We start from the raw sequence: 22,369 nt of genomic DNA on the forward strand, positions 1-22,369 counted from the left end.
AAAAAACCAAAGTACCAAAGCCCCCCAAACACAAACACCAGTAAACCCTCCCCCCTCCAAAACCCCACAAGAGAAATATGTTATTCCTTACCTGTATTCTTGATCTGAATCAGATGCAGAATTTATTTATATCCACTGCTCTACCTCCTCTAAGATACCCAGCCAACATTGTAAAAGCATCAAAAGACAGATTATGGTCACATGAAAGAAAGAGCAAGCTTATACCATATGTTTCTGCCCACATCAATTGCAACAAATTACAGGAACATTCACATTACTGTGCTGGATAATTAATCTTAAAGTAACAATTACATTCTATTTTTCCAAGAACAGGCTGGCCATAGTCAATAGTTCCTGGTTATTCACCAGAGAACTCCTTTGTACATGTTAAGAAAGCATTAAAATATATTTTTTCAAGAAAATTCAGGTCACTTTGCAATACAGCAGCTACAATACATTTATTTTTTTAAATAAAAACATTTAAATCATCAGGTTTTGTAAAACAGCATGTCAAGTGTTTATCTCAATCTTTGTAGTGTAAGCACCTTCAGTTTTGTGCTAAAACAATCAACATAATTTATTATTTGGTCAGGATATTAACCTACATTGAAATAAATATACTTTTAACCAAGACAGATCACTTAATGCATACCAGATTACCATACCTTTATAGGAAGTTTCTCTTTCTGGTGACAAGTGAAATACAGACTGTGAAACCACGATTGCAATAATTTTTTCTTTTTCTCTTTTTAATTTCAGTGAAGACTGGCCTATAATTTTAAACCATAACAACAATGATAAAGCACTATAGACTATAGCTTAAAAAACCCCTGCATCGCGTTAGAGAAATATTTGAGATGGCTTACCTAAACTGTCTCAGAATAAGAGTGGAATATGAACTCCTAAATTAGTTACAATGTACTGGGCTGGTCATATCATATGTCCCTCTCTTATGGGGATTATCCACTGAACAGGAATAGAAATCTGTTTAATTACAAGAGAGATAAGTCAGTGATCAGTGAAAACAATAGAGCTCACAAAGGGCTTCTTTTTATGCTGATACTATTGATTACAAAACACAGGGTGCAAAATTCAACATGTAAAATTACATAAACCTTAAAAGTACAGAACTTAACAGAAGTTTACAAGTCAAAATACTTGAGCACCTGAGATTTTCCTGTAGAAAGCCAGAGATACTTTCTTCAGAAACATGTAACAAAATCAACTCCTTTTTTCTATTACATAGGAATAATTGATCAAGAAAGAGTTGAAATATACATCATAATGCTCCAAAATTCTAATCAAGCCTTGAGGAGGAATCTGCTGTCAAGCTATACTTAAAATTTGATCCATGTGCATTACCTAATCGACTTTATGAAAACGTTTTGTATTAAAACTGGAATAGACTTCCTCTATTAAAGTGTTCTGATGAAATTCAAGTTTCAAAAAAACCCCAAAGAACAGTATGCAACTTGAATCATGGTGACAAAGAACTAAGAATACTGAAATAGAAGCAGGTTTGAACAAAATGTAATAACTTAGTAATCTGCTACACAGGCATTTAGTTTTACAGACAACTAGTGGTTACGTCTTTACTTTTGGTAAACCAATAATTTAAGGAAATCCTTTTCTATTTTTACTTTGAGAGCTGGGAAGCTGCATTTTCTGTGTTCTGCTCTGTGTGATTAAAACTTCATGATTTTGTATGTATCCTCGTGTATCCTGTACGCCTGTCATCCTCAAGGTAGCCACTGAACTGCATACCAGTCTTAGAACAGAAACTTTTTTTAATCCCTTGGTTTTGAAGCTTTAAGCAATTGTGCATTCTATGTGACAACTGAACTCCCAGACCCCAGAGCAAAGGAGAAGAAAATATTTAAAACAAAGGCCTCAACAAAACAGTGTTCTGATGGGAACAGAGTAGTTTTATTCTAACATTATCTAGTTTTGTTTATGAAGACTATTTAAATGTCAAATGATATTCAAAATTAGGACTTCAAATACTGGAATATGAGAGATGCTCCTTTAATTCTAGAAACGCTTTCATTGGGGAAAGTATACTGTACATTTGCTTTTATTTAATCACTTATACTGTAAAAAAATTAAACTATCCATGTTATCAAGGTTAACGTTCCTCCCTCCTCAGTTAACTACTTGGAATAATCTGGAATCTTTCCATCACTGAAAACTGGTCAAGCATATCTGCTTCTGTCCTTTAGTTCCTAAATATGAATAGCTGGGCACTCAGTAGTAACTTTAGGAAGAAAAGCTGCAGAGATTATACTGAAAGATTTAATATTCAATTATTGCAGTTTTAAAAGTTGAGCGCAGTAAAAACGCACCATTGGCTCACTTAAAACTAAAACCAATCATCCTTAAAACCCATCATTTTTCCTCAATACTAGGTGCAGAAGAGTTTAAAAAACAAGGGGGCAAACCCCTCCACCAGAAACAAAAAATTCCAGACCAAGAATATTGTTTTCAGTGCAAACACGGTAGTCTTCAAAAGGTTAGGAGTACAAATATTTACATTCCAGTGTATCCTTACTTACAAGGAATGTTGCTTCACATTATAAAGTATGTCAAATACCTTTAATCCAATCGCAACACTAGAGTTTACCCTCTCAAATCGATAAGGTGGCTGAAACCTATGTGTTCATACAAGCAGTGTAACTTTCTGGTGAAACTAATGCACACAGTTGAAAGTTCTCACAAAAACCAAGGGCAAAGACTGCAAATTCAGCTTCTGGTCCTTAACCAATTTCAGTATCAAATGCAGAAAGTAACCAGCTACTTAATGAGGAGTGAACAGAGCCTCCTGCACCACCCTGCCTAATTCTACAGGCCACAGGGGCAAGCTGCAGAGAACCACTTCTCAGGCGAAACTCTTCTTGACGGAACACAGCCTCGCTGTATGTCATTCATTTCCACAATGTGCAAAACTTAAATTTCTAGCAAAAACCCTCAAACCTAAAGAAAACTGCAGAGGGAGGTGGGTGTGTTACTTTAGTCATTCAAAATATGTTTACAAAGCTCACCTAGAACGCTATTTTGCAGGATTGTGCTTTTAGAGTTACTAGCTGGTATTCCAAGAAACATTTGAAAAGGCACCTACTGCACTTGCTTCATTAGCTGCCCATTATAATGATTTTGGTACTATTTGTCACAGTACATCAGAAAACAGCAGCACAAAGCATTAGATGGACAAGAATTTTATATTTGTTCCCCTTTAAAAAGAAATATTTTTAAAACGAAAGGCACTCATGACAGAAACTCTCTCTCCAGTTCATATATAGACGGCCGACAAGTTTTGCTCTTCATTCTACATAAAGGCACAGTACAGTCTCTGTTTTGACCTTCCACATCAATATCAAGTAATGAGGGCATGTGGCAGTTAGTTCTTTCCTCCGTATCCGGCGAGGAGTTAACATCTGGATCTACATTGCCCTCTAAATATTCAGTGTCTTTAGAGTTTGGTTTAACAATACATGGAATAATCTGCCATGCATCAATTTTACTTCTCACAGAAGAAGGTCGAGGCCTTGCGATAGTATTGACAGTGCTTTGCTTTTCAGTTGAAACACTACAGTGATTGCTTCCTTGTTGGACAGATGGAGAGTGCAGACTTCCAGTAACGGACAGAACTGGTACCACAGAGACATCATTGGTTGAAGCAAATCCATTAGCTAGGGGGAAGGAAAGGCCAAACAAAAAAGACAATTTAAACCATGCAACTTCTTGATTTCTTTGCCATTTGGAAAACGGAGTTGCCAGAAACACTAGTGGGTTTTTTTTTCCACCAGAAAAATTAAGAGGCTTGTACATTTGTGTGGGAACCTCTTAGGGGAGAACCCAGCAGTGCTCAAACAACAGTTATGGCCTCTAGCAGAGAGTGTAGATGCAAAACAGTTTGGTTTTTACTGCTACAAAAGTGATATATAGAGAAAGCATTAACCACCCAGTAACCAGATGAATATTAAAGCCCCACAAATTTGTCCAGTTATTATGAGTAATTACATGCGCGCATAAAACACCATGAAGAATATTACATTTAAGCCATCATAGAACACCAGTACTGAAATTTAAAACTTCTTTTCAAAACCCCATTAATCATTAAGTTATCCATTTATAAGGAAACTAGACTTGAAGACCATTTTTTCAACTTAGATTTTTATCTACAGCTTAACTTAAGGATTCATGGAACATACGATACAACTTCTACGTCAAACAAGCAAATAAAAACTTACGAGACTTGTTTTTCTTGAAGTTAATAAATGTGCAGTACTAAGATGATGCTTAATCACTGACCTAGGCAGTCTGTGAAACTATATTAAACAAGAGTACTCTCAGTATCAGGAAGTCCACAACTACGTGATGCGTGCACCTGACAGTCTCAGTTTATTTCAGCCATAACGCTAACCTTTTATGTTTCACAAAAAGCAGGTTCTCACCAACATGAAAAGACCAGGGGCATCTGTTTTTGAATTAGCCGAGAAAAATAGATATTGCCTTAAAACAAACCATCTCTTCCCCTTAAATCTCCATACCCATACTCCTAACAGGATAATACTCCAAGAGCAGGTTGTTTACTCAGGGTTCAGACACAGAGGGCTTACCCACAGTTATGGTGGCTCAACTAACACATAATAGTGTAACAAAAAACTCAGCAACTCATTAGTGAATGGTTAGTTTCCGTACATTTTCTGTTTACTATACTTAAAAATCACCTACATTTTAAGTTCATAATTACCTACCTGTGGTCTGAAAATTATTCCCATCTGATAAGGTTCGTCTGTGACCCAATATATTTAGCTTCACCGAGGAATCATTTGGCATGTTTTCAGATTCTTGTTTCAGACACAGATTAAAAGGCTGATTTTTTAATCGTATAGAAACTGTGTTAGGAGTCAGCTGTATCCTCTGTTCTCTCTTACTTTCAGAAGTTTCGGATGAAAAGTCATAAGCGGAACTATGTGGACCACAATCACCAAGCACAGTGCTTGCGAATGCTTCTTCACTGTCAGACTGAAGCAGGCATTTTGTGGAACTGGAGGGCATAGAGAGAAGATTCACAGTATTTGCAGCTGGATTTAGGGATGGAATACTTGCTTCCTCTTTCTTGGACTGCAGTCTTGCAGGGCTGGCACTCCTGCGAAATTTTGAAGCACGCTGAAATATTCCATCACGCTTCTTCTTCTCATCTTTAGGCAAGAGTTCATCTGGGCCCTGCAATTTGTTCAGCTCTCTGACATCTAAGCCCAGGGCAACAGATGCAAGGAGGACAGCACACCCATACAGCACTGAATCAGTCTTCTTTTTCTGCAGCGTCCTGCTCAGACTGTTTGTAGGTGTCATTTGAGGAGTACTATTTGTAGAACTAGCAGAAGTTCCGTCTTCAAAGCTCTCATGTTCTACCGTATTCTCTCCCTGATCATCTTTCCAAAGAGGTAGATTAATATAGGCCTGATTTGGCAACTTAATTGGCTTTGGTCTTTTACTGTCCAAACCTTCAGGGAAAAGTTTCTTGTCAGTACACACACCTATAAAACATTAAAGTACACGTTAGGATTGCAATTCAACGATTTTGCTATTGCATGTCTGCATGTGTACACCATCGTTTCCTTTCACTTGCACAAGCATTAATTCTGAGGTATACTGTACGCCCCGTTTAGGTACCATTAGAAGCTCAGAGACTCATGTTGTAAGATTCAGAAACACATCCTAAGCCTAAACCTCTTCATGCTCTTGATACTCTTTAATATAGCGGAAGTGCCATTTTGCTACAACTTCATCTTTTTAGCAACTCAAATGCAATCTCTATCAGAAGCAACTTGCAGAATATACTCAGGAATATTTTCCTGAGTATAAAAGTTAACTGTAAACAAATTATGTTTTCCACATCTGAAAGACTTACCTTTATTTTAAGAGAGGCATAATGTATCTCCCAACCTTTATGCACTCAACACAGCTGAAAAACAGATACTGCCTTTGCATTTTCTGTGATATTTGAGGATTTGCAACACTTTGGTAGTGCTTTTCAAATAACATGGAAAATACTTCTGTGTGTGGATTTACTATACACGAGCCGCCAGATAAGATCTGAAACACATTCTTTACAGCACTTTCAAATAAGCCGTGTTCCAAAATCCAGTGAGTTACTAGAAATTTTTCTGATTAATTCATTAGGCCATGGTAGTCTGGAGTAAGAAGTAAATATGACATCTTGTCAGGGACTAGAAACTTGTCTCAACATTGTTGGCAGGCAAGTTTCACTACTAAAGCCTGATCACTGTGGCAGCTGACAGAACGGTTTAATCACCAAGGTCGAGCCGGTAGGAATGTGCACCCCGTTATCTCGGAGTACTCGTCCTCCGCGCACACGGCCGGGCCCAAGGCCGACTGGCAACGTATGGGGGGGGCTTGGACCCTCCAGAACTTTCAAGCACCTTCTAGCAACAGTACTGGGCATGCGCCCCACCACTGAGTGGGAGGCAGGGGTGTGCAGAACAGTTACTGACTATGCAAGAGAGCAGCCTTATAAAAGGGGAAACCAGCAGAGATGACGGAGGCGCGTTCTGGAACATCCCCCCCTCTACCGGCTTCAAAGATGCATCAGACGCCTGGACTCCCCACCTGGACCGGACAGACTGCCGCAGATCTGTGGTGACAGCTATCACAACAGTCCCACTCTCTCTCTCTTGTTCCCTTTTTCACCTTTTTTTTTTTTCTTCTCTCTTTCTTTGCTTTTCTCTCCTGTATCTATTTCTGGCCAAATAAAGTGAGTTGGCACTTGACTCTGTTTTGAGTCTTAATTCTGTTTCCGAGAATGTAACAGGGACCTAGTCACGGTAACACATTGGAGTTAATCAGAAGTTAAGCCCAGCCGCCCCCAACCTCCCAGAATTATCTGAGGCTGGTTGGAAAGCAAGGGGATTTAACCTCTGCCAAATTGTTCATCCCAACAGCGGATCGCAACACATCTAACACCTAATGACAAATTGTTATTCTACTATAAACTACAGAATGCTACAGAATAAACACAGTAATATTTGAAATGCAAATATGTAAACTTGTATAGTTTATATCCATATGTAGAGGTTTAGTAGTAAGCTAATGAATCTATAAAATTACTATTTCTGAAGGCTTGATTTTTATCTCTACCAGTATACATGAAGATGAAAATGCCTTTTTCCTGGGGGGATGGGGCAGGGAAGTGTCCAAGCAGTTTACCATTTCCTCTTCCAGCTGGCATAAATCTAGCCGCTGGTTTGGACACCAACGGATATCACCCTTTTTTTCCTGACACTGTAACTTAATTTTCTTAAATAAGAGCATCTGTAGTATAGAATATGTGTGCAAGTTTGAAAGCTATTATGAATATTGTATAGCCACAGCACATTATAGTAATGGACATAAAAAGCAACATACAGCTGTTACGTTCCTGATCCCAAGAGGATTAGATACGTTCTCGCTTGTGATTTACCTGTAAATCCCAAGATGCTGCCTGAACATCTTTAAGATTTGAAATCTACGCATTTTTTCTTGAAAATTTAGAGAATAAGTCTCATTTTAAAAAAAACAGGGAACTAATATCTGGGAATACATCAGGGTGTACAGGTTTTTAAGCAACCATGCACTTTTTTAAACAACTATGCAGAGCCCACTAACAATAAAAGTCATTAATGAACATTTAAATGACAAGACAATTACTGATTTAGATATTTCTTTTTAAAAGATGCTAAAAAGCAGTGACTGCAGACCTCATACAGATCAGCCTGCAACTCAGAAACATGGGGGAAAAAAGATCTCTGTGGGACTGCTCACACACCATGTATATTTTTTAGCTGCTAATGCTGGAAATATAAAGGTGTTATCATTTGCATTTTTCAATACTTTTTTTTTTTGCACAGGAAGATGATTTGTAACATGACTACTCTAATAATCTGCATAATCCTTGGGAAATTCAAGCAAGACAATTTATGACACTGGAGGCAGACTTAATGCCGTTATATGGCAACTTCCACTTTTTCAAAAACAGCTCTTACCTTGGTCCACAAATAGTGAAGCTAAGGGGACACCCTTCTGATTTTTCATTAGAAGGGTTGACCAAGGGTTGCTGCCATCTGAAAGGGGTCTTATTCTGAAATAAGAATAGTTATTTTGACATTACAGACAATACCACGCTTACATACACTCTGACAGAAAATTACTAAAATGTCTCTTTTTTTAAAAAAACTAGAAACAGGTAGTACGCAACTTGAAAACAGTTAAGCATTGCAAAGGTAAAAAAATTGTCTATAATAGCACAAAGTCATATGATTATAAATTGATACATGCCTTTTATCAGGTATTCCTTATAAGATGAAAACTACAGGCCTAGAAAGAAAGCCAATGAAAAATGGGCCTTGACTACCTATTGAAGAACAAAAGTTGGTGAAAACCTGAACAAGTTTCACTGTGTCGAAGAAATGATGTGAATATTGGAAATTTAATAAACATAGTGACTTTAAACCAAAGTATCGTAAAACCAGTTTCAGTAGATGGTCTGAAACCAACTACTGTCACAGGTAAATGCGCGGATGTCTTTACCAAGGAAAAAAAAAAATCAAAAAAGGCACTGTAGATAATTATATATACTAGAAGGGACAAGGAAAAGGATCTCTTACTTCAGAAGAGCTGCTAATCTCCAGTTTTGAGCAACCACTAAAAATAATCTGAAAGTGAAGGTGTCCAACTGATTTTTAGAACCCTTTCACCCTGTGTTTGCCAGCATAAATGACGTTGCTGGTGTAAATTGTGCTTCACGTATGCAAAATCAGTCTTATTTAATCATAGCAGACGTGCCCATGGGGGACCATGCTTGCAGTTCCTCAAGTCAATCTGAGGAAGGGCAAGAAGGATAGACAGGCCATGAGTGCCTGGTATGCATTAGTAGCTTGGCACCCCAGCATGTTCCAAGTCTCATAAACCAGAGATAAAGGATAATAGATAAGAGTCACTAAAACCTTAAGATAAGCAAGCATTTTATCCTCAAGTCTGTGTGTGAGCTACTCATTATTAATGTAATTCCTAAATTAATTAAAAGGTAGGACTAAGTTTTAGCTCTAACTAGAGACTGCAGAACTTCTCTCACTCACTAATGGTAGTGATTCAGTTACCAAGAACACTTAGTATTACCAGCAAACAAAATGTAGTAGACATACTTGTCCTTACAATCTGCACGATCCTTTGTTTGAACTGAACTTGGTCCCCATGTACACCCTCTCTTTTTAAAACTTCTCTTCACATCTTCAAACTCTTCTTGTTGGTAAGTTGTGCTCCTTCCCCAAGTTCTGTTGCTTTCATCTGAAGTTACTAGAGATTGGATTTAAGAACACAAACAAAAAACCACACACATAAATAGTGTTTCTAAACACAAAATAGCTAACTGATTTTTGCCACTGCAAAACCATTTTGACACAGTAACACAACGAGGAGTAGACATAATTTGAGATTTTTTTTTTCTTTTACAAAAACCACCACACAAACTACACTGATCCAAAAAGATGAGCAAGCAAGAAAAAATAATTTATGAGCTGACAAGAGACCCAAATTAAAGATAAAGCAGCAAACCAATCATATTTTCCATGCTTCCTTTAACTGAGAACCTTCTATTTAGGTAATTCAGACAAGTGAGTTAGACTGAGCACTTAAATTCCAGTGAAGAAAATATATGCTGTGGAACAACTGGTATCAGACGAAACTGAATATTCCAATTGTGACAGTGATTAACATTTTCTTTCTCACTCACCCAAAACAAGTCATACTTTTAAAGCGTCTAAACCTTCATTAAATGCTTAGTCTGTCACTGTCTCCATCGTTAAATTATACAGAACCAGCACCTTCGGAACATAATGAAATCTTGCCTTTTTTCATAACCCCACTGGGAAGTTCATATTCACTTGTGATATCTACATCTTGCTGGTACACATATACACTGTTTCTTCGGCCGTTAGTTGTGTGTGTATCTGTTTTGGGAATCACTGAGGAAAAATTAAGAGAATGTAGCAGAGATCTTAGTCAAGCTGATTTTAGAAACTGAACTGTTTCCCTTATATTTTTATCTTTGGGTCATAAAGTCCAGATCTATAAAGGCATTAAGCATTTTTGATAGAGGGTTTTTACTATAAGGTTTAGAGGGTCCTCTTTTTAGGACCAGACCCAGGCAAGTAGATTTTTTGTATATGACTATCTGGAAAAGTAACTTGCTATCAACTTAGTGTGCTTATAGCTGTGGTCAAGAGACCCAAGAGAAAAAACAACTTAGCCAGTTATAACAGCATCATAAATGAGGTGGCATTTACATGCCCATGGTTCTGCCCCTCCTGCACTGCACAGCACTCTCCTCCTGCCTCACCGAACACCTTTATGCCAGCACAGCTTCCCCTGTAGAACAACAGTCTACTCGCCTTCTTTACAATCCCATTTTCAACCACATTCCAGAACCTCTAGAATATATATTACTAGTTTTCCTCCTAGTTTGTTTTAGTAACAAGATTTACAATTAACTATATTTTTATTTTAACTTAAAAGCTTTTAGATTTGGAAGCTAGTTTAGCTCTTGACAAAGTGAAGCAATCAAGTAACTAATTATTAGATACGCCTGTTCAAATGACCTGTATTTGAGCAAGTCTTCTTGAAACAAAGACACTTTGAAGTTAAATCAAGATAAAACATTATTGTGGGAAAGAGAATTTATTTTGCACAGGTGCAGATGGGTGTGGAAGCTGAACTGTTTCAGCTAGATACTCCTGAGAGATCTGATAAGCTTTTAGGTAAAGCCTAGGGATCCAAACTTATGAACAGAAGAGTACTTTTAAAGGAGAGCCTTTATGTTGTCATGTATGTTCTAGTCCTACAAATACAAATGCCTGCTCAAATAAAAGAAAAAAATAAAAGAAAAATCCCCAGTGGCACTTAGCACACACACAAGGAGTGGCACTGCTATAGCTTACCTAAGGCTATGCATTTGGGAAAAAAAACCCAAACCAAACTCAAGTTTTCAGAATCATGCCAATACCTGACACTTGTTTCATTTCCAAGCATTTCCACAGAGAGCAAAGAGAATCAAAGATAAAATGAAACAGTATTGTTTACAGGCAATTATGACATTTTACTAAGAAAAACCTTTCTTACCTTTCTGCAGTAAAAAAAACCAACCAAAACACCCACCACACGGTTTGAGGTTGGGAAACCATTGTCAAGACAGACACTGTGTCAGCTACCTTCTGAAAAAGACTTGATGTGATTTTCCTTTCATCTCAACTTTTCATTAAGGAAAGTAAGGTAGGGTTTGCCCACCTCTCTCCTTTATCCACAACATATGAGTAGTAATAGTCTTTGCCCAGGGAACTGAAGCAGTTACAGTTCAAACAAATGAAGTTACTGCCACAAAAGACACCACTTCTCCTTCAGATGTTAATAATGACAAGAATGTCAGAAGGCAGAGGTATTCCAAAGGAGATGAGAGATCTGGTTTCTACCCAAATTTTAAACAAAGTTTCAATTTGGTTTAAAAAGAACAAAAAAATTAAACTAGCTACAGAACAGTATGCAGAAAGAAAATCCCCATGCATTTTCATTTCCCCTCCTCCTTGTTTATATCTGATAAAGCCAGATTCTGAAGTCATTTCCTTCAGAGGTGACTACCCTTACAAGAGAAGATAGTCACCACCCATAAGCAATCAGCTGGAACGGGTTCCACTGATTTCATAAAGAGAGAGAAACTAGAGGTTTTTTTTGTCTCACAAAGCATTCCACATTGACTATGGACAATCAGACAATCCGCTTTGCACAATAGATCAGACAGCACAAATGCAAGCAGGGAATCCTGTAGGAATCGTTTTCTATCACTACATATGTCGGTTCCAAATATAAATGCAGGAATGATCAGATATAAATATGACCAGTTTTCTTCCATATTCATGGTACACCTCCACTACGTAAGCATGAACACACCTTCCCTTCTGTCATCAGCATACATGGAATAATGTAGGCCTACATGCATACCCACAATTTTATTTCTGTTTCTTTCTCTCGTTTTCAAAAAAACCTGAAGCAAGCTTTCTTCTTTATTTTCTTCTGCTTTTGCAGTGGCTCAAAGCTTGCTTCCCTTTTGCAATAAGCAAGCTGGGCTGCTGGCTGATTCGTTAGCCTTTCCATCTCACGACTCCATTATTCTACCTCCCATCCCCTTTTTTTCTTTTTTTGATACTCCATAACTGATTTCCTTTATCAACTCCAATACCTAATAGAAAACTGGTTTTCCATCTTATATGAGTTCTAAGTGTGATGGTTTGCCTTTTGCCATTATAAAATTTGATTCTTCAGGAACTCATTTGCAAACTGGGATAAAACAATGAATTGTTAAGGAAAGATATGGTTTAAAGCATTAACAATCATTCTGAATTACTGAAAATTAGTTAGCATTTTAGCAAGATTATCCCTCCCATCAAAGAACAAGTTGCAAACGTTAGAACAAGTTAAGGGACCTGGAACTCAGACAGAAATGTGCTTGGAATCCAACACTGTTTCAATGAGTATATGGAACAAACAGTCTCTATTGACCAAATGAGCAAACAGAAATGGTGGAGACTTACGTTGTATAGCTCGAAGACGAGGAATTATTGTGGGGCTACTCGATGGACTAGAGCTGTTACTGTTTAAACTCCTCCTCTTATCCAGATGGGGCGATGCCTGCACTGTTATTTTGTGCTGGAAGTCTACAAGAGTAAAACAAATCAGTTTTAATGTTCTAAATTAAAAAAAAAATCAAATCTTCAGGAGATTATACTGCTGTACTTCTTGAAACAATTAAAGCTATATAATGAATTATACTTGATAGCGTAAGAGACGTTCACACTAAACACACTGACAAACTCTAACTCTTAAAGCAACAATTTAAATATTGAGGCAAGATTTCACACCTTCACAGGCACTATATGATAGGTTTGCAGTAACACCAACAAAAGCAGGTAAGTCCAAACGGACCCAAACTGAGACACATCCACATCACAAACTGTTTTTCAATCTTGTTGGTTGTCACAGGGGAAAAGAAAAATCTCAATATTTCATCCCAAATCAATTCATGGCAATCAGAATTGCCTTTTTTTAATACATAATTCATATACATCATAAAAAGTAGCATTAACAAAGAGGTCACATCTATCAACATGTCAGAAAAACAAGACACCAAACTGCAGAATTACAAATATTTACAGCATTGTATTAAAAAAAGAAGAACAAAAAATATTGGCAAGTAGGAAAAAATTATGAAATAAAATCTGACCATATGCCCCTCCCTAATCCCCATCATCAGTGCAATTAGAACGCATGCTATTCTTACAACAGAACTGTCTCAAGGACAAGTTCATCTGGATGATTCTTGACAAAGAGCTAAATGGTATTCTGAGGGAAACTATTTTAATCACTTTTTCAAGTTAAATATGAGCAGAACTGGAAACAAAGGGCTGAATATTTAGTTTAAGCTTGTGATCCAATATAGATCAATCTAACATGCTTGTCTGGGAGGCCGTAGTGTGATTTTTATTTTATTTACTGTTGTTATTATTATTTTTAAAGTAAGGTAAAATAAGCTTATTTCACTAGTGTTGAAACAGTACTTTAGTACTGCCCTCCTTGTCTCTTTTCCAGCCATGAGACAGCTATGATTTAGTCAGACCTGTGTTAGCGTGGCATTAAGTACTTACTGTACTAGTTATAAACTGACAGGCTTGACCTGGAAGCCACTGAAAGGCAGCCCTTCAATACCAGGATGCTGCTACCGCTTTTGAAGGCTTTCCAACCCGTGGCGTAACCTCGAGTTTCTGTACTGCCATCTCGTGGCAACATTAAAAAGGCACCACTAAACCAGTCCCTGACACTAAAAAAAACCCCCAACTCTCTACACAGTCTCCTTTGCAAAGGAGGCATTTTGATGTGGAATTAAATGCTCTAACATTCAAACTATATCACATTTTTATTCTGAAATATTTTCTGTTGCTATTACAGTGCTTTCTTGTAAGAAGTAAGGCACTGAAGATTGTAACTGCTGTGTTGCATATTGTGACTGCAGTAAGCGTGCCATTTGGACCTACCTCATCTGTACCTCCAGCCTTCACAAAGCGCTGTTTTTCTACTATGCATTCACAATTTTAGGACAAAAAGCACTAATATTTAATCACATTAGAAAGTTCTGGGATGTGATAAAAGGGTACTTTTCTATCTGCACAAAAAGATAGCAAAAATCTGAACTTCAAACCAGTCTTCAATAATTTGGCTCCCACGCTAGTAACCTTTCCCTCCAGATAAACGGACTTCTCGCTGAATCAGGTGAAAGATTCTTCCAGCTGAAATGAGGACTACTCCACAAGAATATGATATGTGAAAGTTGTTTTCTTGCCAGGGGAAGGGCAAGATTCTTACTACACCCTTTTGCATTATTAGGGTAAAAGGACCTGGCAATGAATTAAAATAGTAGCCAATACCGGAAACATTAACCATGGAACCGAGGCCCGCATGTTTAATTGTAATGTATATTGTGAGCTTTAAAAAAAATTGCCAACCTGAAGGCAAACTAATTCTGTGTCCATCTTTCAGCTTTAGCCGGCTTCTTTTAAATTTGCCCTTCCTCTTCTTTACATTGGGTTTCTCTTGATTCAACTGGAAAATCATGATATTCAGCTCTCGCTCCAGTACATCAATCTCACGTTCTGCTAACTGTTGCTCACGGCGCTTAAGTAATTCTTCTTGAGATTTCTGCTGAAGAGCTGCTCTGGTCAACTCCTCTTCTCGTGATCGAAGCTCCTGAAGATAAGATTCACGCAAGTGAAACTACATAATAGTGTGAAGGTTGTATGAAAGGATATATAAAGTGCACAGTAGGTTGTATTTTCTTATCTATTTTCATGGTGCACTATATACATGTAACATGCACATACGACTTTGACACTCCATTTTGCATAAGCCAAGATATCCGGATGCAATCAAGCATTATACAGATTTCCTTTTAACCATTTAACTTAAGCCACTTTACTTAAGGTAGGTAAGAACTGGGAATAAGAACAACACATCCAATCACAGATTATCTGCCTTCAGACCAGCAGAAAATGTGTGCAACGTACTTCACCTCAGAGGCTCTTTCATACCAGGAGGGTTGCTCTTAGATAGCTCCTATGCATTAATGTAAAGTCAATGACCTGATGAATACACAAATGAATGCCTTTATCTTAAATTTTGTAACCTTTCCTGTTTTTCAGCCATGTATTTAAGTAGCTCTTTTCTATCTCGAAAAGCAATCAGTATTACACTGAATGAGGATTAGTGCAATAGGATAAAGCAAGTCAGAAGACAGCTGTTTCTTAATTAAAATCCAGCAGGTATCTGTATAACATCAAACAGGTACTAACCACTGAATTACACCACAGAGACTCTCCCAACCATCAATCCCATAGAATAGTTATTCTTTTCCCTTTATTCTTTTTTATTTTGGAGAAGGAAAAGCTTTAGTGAGGAAGCTAGCTAATTTTTCAGGGTAAATAAATTCCCAAGGCTAAACCGCTGTAAACCTACCATCTTAAAATTATTTAATCTTCAGCTTCCAAAATCTGTGAAAATATATCTGAAATTTAAGTAGACCTCCCTTCAAAGTATGGGGCATATTAAACATGAAGCAGACTTATCCAGAAGTGTTGTAGTCAGTACTCCTAATAAAAGTGACTACAGGAAAAGGAGAAGTTACGATGTGATTGATACTGTATGTTTCTCACTACATAATTTTTTCATTTTACATATGACTGTGTAAATTCTACCTGGATAGAAACTGAAATTCAATTCAAAAAGAGAAAAACAGTATTTGAAATTAAGCTACGCTAAAAGTGCTGGATATTTAAGAATCTTATTCCCATCTAAAAATCATTCATTTTGTTACTATACAATCTTATAATTGTGTGGTGCTTTGGTGAGGCTTTGCTTTTGGTTTTGAGGTTTCCCTCCCCACCCCCCACCCCCCCTCAGAGCCGACTGCCTATTTCTGCTCATCAGTATCTGGCAATGATGTACACCACCACAATTCCTTATCGCATACAGTGAAAGCAATAAGATAAAGAGCAGAAAGTTTAATTCCCACTTTGTCTTGAACAACATGGTTCCTGAACTATACTAATTTGGTGTTTTCAAATGGGTGGAAAAAACCCTCTCTGTTCTTGCCAAAAAGGTTATGGATGTCAAAAGACAGGTTAGCACTGAAGCAAACTCGTTCAGTGATAAGGGTCTCTTCCTCAGAAGGATACTTGTTTTTATCTTTACAACTATAGCATACACACACAGATTATAATTGTTTTTAAATGTAATTGAAACGATTGACAAATTTCACATGGTTTGCTAATTTTGAGTGAGCTTGTTTCACCACAGTATTTAATTTCTTTTTCTTTAAAATCCACTCTTCTTAACATACAGTTTTGCAAAAGGCAATTCTGCTTCCTGGAAATTCACAGGAGCCTGTCTTCATGCCAGCAAGCAAGGTTTTTTTGTTGTTGTTTTGCTTTAGCTTTCTGTTTGTTTGTTTTAAAAGATATTAATTTAGAAATTGATGCAAATTCTCACTTCCCTCCTCCTCTCATCCAGCCAAAACTGCATAACCTAAAACAAGGGTTGGAAGTAGAAGCTAGATGAATTCAAATTTAGAATAGAGGTACTGTAGAGTTTAGGTAGAAAAAAAAATTATTACTGCATCAATGCTGTAATAAAGATGTATTAGGAGACACTGTTGATTATCCATCCCTTGTTGTCCTTGAACCCAGGTTCCATGAAGCTCAGTAGCTAGACAAAATTTGAGGGCCTGTATTGAAAAGGCTGACAGGCTAGGAAAAGTAATAGTGTTTCCTCACCAAGAGATTAAGTATTTACTCTTTTCCAAATAAACTAATTAAGAACAGACTTACTGCAATTAGTTATGCAATTCTACAATTAAAACACCCATTGTAAGGAGCTAGGAAATAATTCTATATTTAAGTTGCTCAAGAACGTTTGTCAGAAGAAGATTGTGATCTTCTCTTGGAGCAGGCAGTGGGCGTCACCATTGCTCATTTACAGCAAGCCCTTGAGGAAATTCCTCCAGCTACAGAAGTTCCTCTTTTACAAGGCATGAGACTCCATGCAGGGTTTTATTATTTTTATATTATTAATATTATTATCATACTTCATAGACATTACTTTCTCCCTAGTATCTGTCAGTAAAATTGATAATGTGCCAAATTAAATAAGCCTGCACATACGAAAACCTTGTCTAAGTCAAATTTATATGCTTTCATTCTTAAACAGGTTTACCTAATTAGGGCAGATGCATTTGGAGATGCATTTCTTTTGGCACATGAGAAGTAAATTTCATCTTTTCCCCTCCCTAATTAAGTTAACTCACTTTTGCACCAAAAAATATGACTCTTCTCCCAAAGGTTTGCGCTGACTTTAGTCCTAAGCTTTAGTCAGCTTTTTCTGCAATAGAAAATGTCTTATTGAACTAATGCTTCCAGAAAAATAAAAAAATAAACAAAAACCTGAATGGGAGTGCCTGTTAACAATTGCTCCCAGAGTAAAAAAGGAAAAATGGCTAGCTGAGTGGTTGCTGGAGGAGCAGAAAAGAAGAGTTATGCCCTATGGCAGGTTGTGGCAAGTAAATGCAGTGGCAGGTGACCCCATGGCTAGTAAAGAGAGAAGTGAGGGACAGTGACTCGAAGACAAGTTTAGTTTTTGCTTTTGTCAAAGTTAAGTGACTACGTCTTCTATACAGGCTTCTTCATGAGTCACTGCATCTCAATTCTTGTCTTCCTCATCTGTTACCACTTTATGAAAAAATAACAACAAATATATACTGGGCAATAATTATACTGCAGGAAAGACCTGCAAAGAAGGAATCTGTTTCTACTGGAAGCATCTCTAACAGGGACTCAAGATGACACCTGGCCTATTCCACTATCAAGTTGTCTAAAGGAAAATATAAACCTCAGGGTGATTAAAAACTAGTTGAAGTAACTAAAGGAAAGCGCAAAGAGATTTAACAGTGAGTGCTCCTCTAGCACAATCATGATATGAGAATATGGAAAGAAGATCAGTGACAGGAATCTGGATAATAAACAAGAGAAACTGGATTTGCTGATTCAAGTAAGTACAAGAAAGTACAAGTTCGACCTAATCGATCTTATTAATATCTGGCAAGAAGATTTCCAAAACTGAAACACCAAAAGAGATCAACATTATCAGTCTGTTCAGGAAGAACAATGATAAAAGCACCATTCCATTTTTGGAAAAAAAGGCACACGATAGTCATATAACAGGATGAAAAGCTTTTAATTCCCACAGCTGAGGAGAATGTTCAGCAGCAACTGAAAATCTGCAGTGGTTATAAAGATTAGCTATGGAATAAACAAACTCTAGTTTGTCCTACGTGCCATATTTACAGATCTACAACCTGTTTTCTTTGGTGACACAGGTATGGATGTTTCTTTTTCAAATGCCTATACTTCCCAAATGAGCCATTCATGAGACAACCTCCACTTACTACAGTAACGTATTGTTTCCTGTCAAATTGAACATTCCACTTCAACTGAAACACCTCTATAGTTTCAGCACACAGAACTGTTTATTGTTTTTGTTAAGGAAGAAAGGGGAAAAGCAATATTGTCTGAAATTTGAGAAAACCAGTATTCTAACCTTTTTTCTACAATAGCTTTGCTGCAAGACAGTCAGAGTTATCTTAAAATAATGTCCAGAAACATATTAAGGGAATTTAAGAATTGTACACCCACCAACACAAATAGGCAACTTAAATTAATTATGTTTTAATGACAGTAAACCTTCTCTTCCAAGTAGTTCATCCTCTCAAGTGTATCTCCACTACTGAATCAGATTTCTAGGTTTACAGTGGTAAGCCGCAATTCAAAAGTTCAAAACTGTGCATCACAAATGCACATACACACATACCCTTCCTTCACTGTCATGCAATCAGAAAAATAAACTTACTTTTTCCTTGGTCCTCAGTTCATTGAATATCTGCTGAATTTCCAATTTCCAGTCATCTTGCATGGAATGGAAAGACTCTTGAGGCATTTCAGTCATAACTGCCCCTTCAATGGCAGTAAGCTGTTCAAGAATTAAGGCAAACGATGGTCGGATATGAGGGTCCTGCTCCCAGCATTCTAGAATTTATCAAAATCCCATCAGTTTTCAATAGTACATAGAACTTTTTGAAGAACTACATGAATTTCAGATTGCTACTGTACTTCAAGTTCTAATGTGTTCCCTTTATCTGCAATAATTCCGTAGTTCCTTTCCATTTACAGAAGTGACATCTACCTACGTATACTCAGAGGACTTTTTTTGTATTAATAATAGATTTTTCTTCATCTTTATCTTTAGCATCTGAAATAGCAAAACTAGCAGTACAGGACAGAAGGGATATGTATAAAAAGGTAAAGAAATTCATTAAACACAAGGAAATAGCCATTAGCAAGCGATGTTTATTTCCCTCTAAAGTATTTCCAAAACATTTTGACACTCAGGAAGAAACAATGAGGGAAAACATGGCATTTGCAGTTCTTCCCCTTGGAATCTTAATCTTGATCTTGTACTGATCTGTAGTACATCCTGTAGTTTATAAAAATTAATGCAATTTGAGTGTAAAAGGAAATCACTAAAACCAGTGCAAAAAATGTCACTACTGAAGAACTTATGCGGTACACAGTAATACTGTACAACTTCCTCAGAAACACATCCAACTGTCTTTAACACCAGATTGCCATGTAAAGAAAATAAAAATATTTTGTACACAGCATATTATCAAATGAGGTGTTTATTTTGCAACCCCATGACTATTACCGGCAAGGATACATACCCCCAAAACATCACTATTTAAATACATAGGAAGAAACAACATAGATACCTTTCATTAACTTTGCAAATGGTTCAGGGCAGGTGGATGGAATGGGCAAAGTGAGCTTATTGACAGCGACTCCGTACGCCACAGCAAGGCCATCAATGCCACGGTAAGGAACTTCTCCTGTAAGCAGTTCCCACAGCAACACTCCATAACTACAAAAGGTAATTTTTAAAAGTTATTTTCTGAATATTGACACATTGTTCATTCAAGAACAAACAAGTATCTGTCCAACCATGCACTGAAATTCACGAGGATTTCCCACGTCAAAGGTGAATATCTTTAAGAGTCAGCTCTACTTTAGTCATCTTGCACCTTTTCACTAATAGTGATTAACCAAATTGGATGCAACTCTAAGACTGGCTCACACTCCTATTCAAAATGTAGCCTGAAGTCACTTTTATTGAAATGCTAGTATCATGTAAATCTCACTTATAATCAGAAGCCTGAATGACAGGAAAACAACCAACCTTCTCCCCACCAAAAACCAACCAACACTAACAAAAATCTCAGAAGAGAGCATTCAGGCCATTCCCTTTTCCATCATTTCACAACAATTTACATACATGTACATGCTAATTTTTTTAAAAAATAATAGTACTAAAAAATACCAGAAAAGCCCCAGCTTTGTTTGGAAGTTTGAATTTCTAATCTCCTGTGTGTTAGAGAAAGGCCTGTTAACTTTTCACCTCCCACAGAAGATGCAACAAGATTCAGAAAGGGTTACACACACCCCGCCCCCCCTAATTTCTCCACACTAGCAAAACAAAAATCCACAAACAAACCAACATTGTCTCCAGTGAAAGGTGGTGGCATGAAGAGATCTTTTCTCAGCATCATGTACCGAAATGAAGAATCATAGGAATTCCTATTGCAGCAACATTAATCATCAGAATTTCTGCTATGCTTTCTACTCTAGAAGAGCTGGATGTTACTTTTACCTTCTTTAGGCCTGCTTATGGGCAAGCTTACGGCTTGCTCAAGAGATCCAAGCCCCTACAAAGAGCTGGGACAGCATGCTTGCTGCTGCTGCTCTAGAGTCCTATTCCACCACCACTGAAACGGTTAACTTTCACAGTCATTTTTGTGAAAGCAGGAATTACTCCTTTTAGAACAGAAGCCTAAAATGGACTTCATGACAGGGTTGGTGGTGTTTTTTCTTCCCCCTTTTCTTCCTGCCAGGGAACCACTACCTGTAGAACAAGGACAAAGGACAACCTATTGTTGCTTTTGAGTAGTAAAGTGAGCAGGCAAAGGGAAAAAAACAGAATACAAAGTATTGCTCTTGCCCTTTCTCTCCAGGTATGTGAAGAAACTACCTGCAAATTTTGCAGGACTGGACTGAACTCCCCTACATGAGGAGAAATGCATACAGCACCAGGAGGTAAGGGCTATGTACCCCTTCCCTTACTATGTACCCCTTAGTACTAGAAATACCACCTCAACTACAGCAGGTGTGACAGGGAGGAGAACACACGCTAGTTAAGTTTTTCTCATTAAGGATAGAGTGATAGAAGAAGTCATTCAGCATAATACAAGACCTTACAACATCACTTAAATAATAAAAACAGCAAACTACGCAATATCAGCTCGAATACCAGCAGCGTTTTGTTTATCTATATTCTGTTTATCTAAGAAGGTTTGCTTATCATAAAATCCTAGAACACTAATGAATTTGCAGTGTTAGCAGTCAATCAAAAGCTGAGGAATATGGTCTATTCCTAAAAAGCGGGGAAAAAAAGCCTTGGGCTTCTTAACTTCCTCCCAGTTTTTTCCAGTCTAACCTCTGCACTTGCTTATATACTCTAAGATGGATAAAGTAATGAATTCCAATTTTGTTTTAAATCAGTGAAATTGATAGAAATTAATCCATCAATGGTAAGTACAACACTTCCTGTGGCTCATACACGTTACGCATGACAGAGGAATTCTACTGAACTACAGCTCGTCTATGTGCTTATATAAAACGTAAAAATAATGTCATGCTCTCTCAGCAAACGTAGACTGTTCTTAATTAAAGGGATTCCCTTGTTCAGACTATTCTATCTATATTTTAGCATCAACTCTGAAGTTAAGCAGGACAATAAATCTAACTAAAAAGAAATTATCTTTTATAAAAATTTGTGTCACACTATATTTCAAATTCAAGGCTTTTATCTTAAGTAGTTTTCAACAATGCCAAGAAGGCGATTGTAAAATCTTAAACAGACCGAAACAATAATAGCCTGGAAGTATCCCTTTTAATGAAAGCAGTCTTAATATCAAGTACCAAGAGCGAGCACTGTCGGGGCAAAACTGTGGGGAGGAACCCTAAAGACATTCTAGTCCTGCCATGCTGGAGTTTTGGGGAGGTACTAATCTCTCACTATCTAAGACAACAACTATTTGTTACTCTTTCAACTG

General features: G+C 37.3%; 1 protein-coding gene across 2 annotated transcripts in view; it reads right to left on the reverse strand.

Annotated features, from left to right (window-relative positions):
* Positions 1–439: 439 nt before the first annotated feature.
* MAP3K21 (mitogen-activated protein kinase kinase kinase 21) overlaps positions 440–22,369 on the reverse strand; it is a 43,984-nt gene continuing 22,054 nt past the window's right edge. Inside the window, exons 3-11 of one of the 2 annotated variants that reach the window (XM_075089479.1) lie at positions 19,973–20,121; positions 19,054–19,229; positions 14,604–14,844; positions 12,639–12,761; positions 9,906–10,022; positions 9,204–9,354; positions 8,046–8,140; positions 4,755–5,540; positions 440–3,686 (exon numbers count right to left, since the gene is read on the reverse strand). In XM_075089479.1, coding sequence (XP_074945580.1) covers positions 3,262–3,686; positions 4,755–5,540; positions 8,046–8,140; positions 9,204–9,354; positions 9,906–10,022; positions 12,639–12,761; positions 14,604–14,844; positions 19,054–19,229; positions 19,973–20,121 — 2,263 coding nt within the window. In that variant the 3' untranslated portion in view covers positions 440–3,261. The remainder of the gene's footprint in view (positions 3,687–4,754; positions 5,541–8,045; positions 8,141–9,203; positions 9,355–9,905; positions 10,023–12,638; positions 12,762–14,603; positions 14,845–19,053; positions 19,230–19,972; positions 20,122–22,369) is intronic. The other variant, XM_075089480.1, reaches the window with a different exon arrangement.

The sequence above is a fragment of the Phalacrocorax aristotelis genome, chromosome 3 (assembly GCF_949628215.1).
Source record: "Phalacrocorax aristotelis chromosome 3, bGulAri2.1, whole genome shotgun sequence".
NCBI classification, from domain to species: Eukaryota; Metazoa; Chordata; class Aves; order Suliformes; family Phalacrocoracidae; genus Phalacrocorax; species Phalacrocorax aristotelis.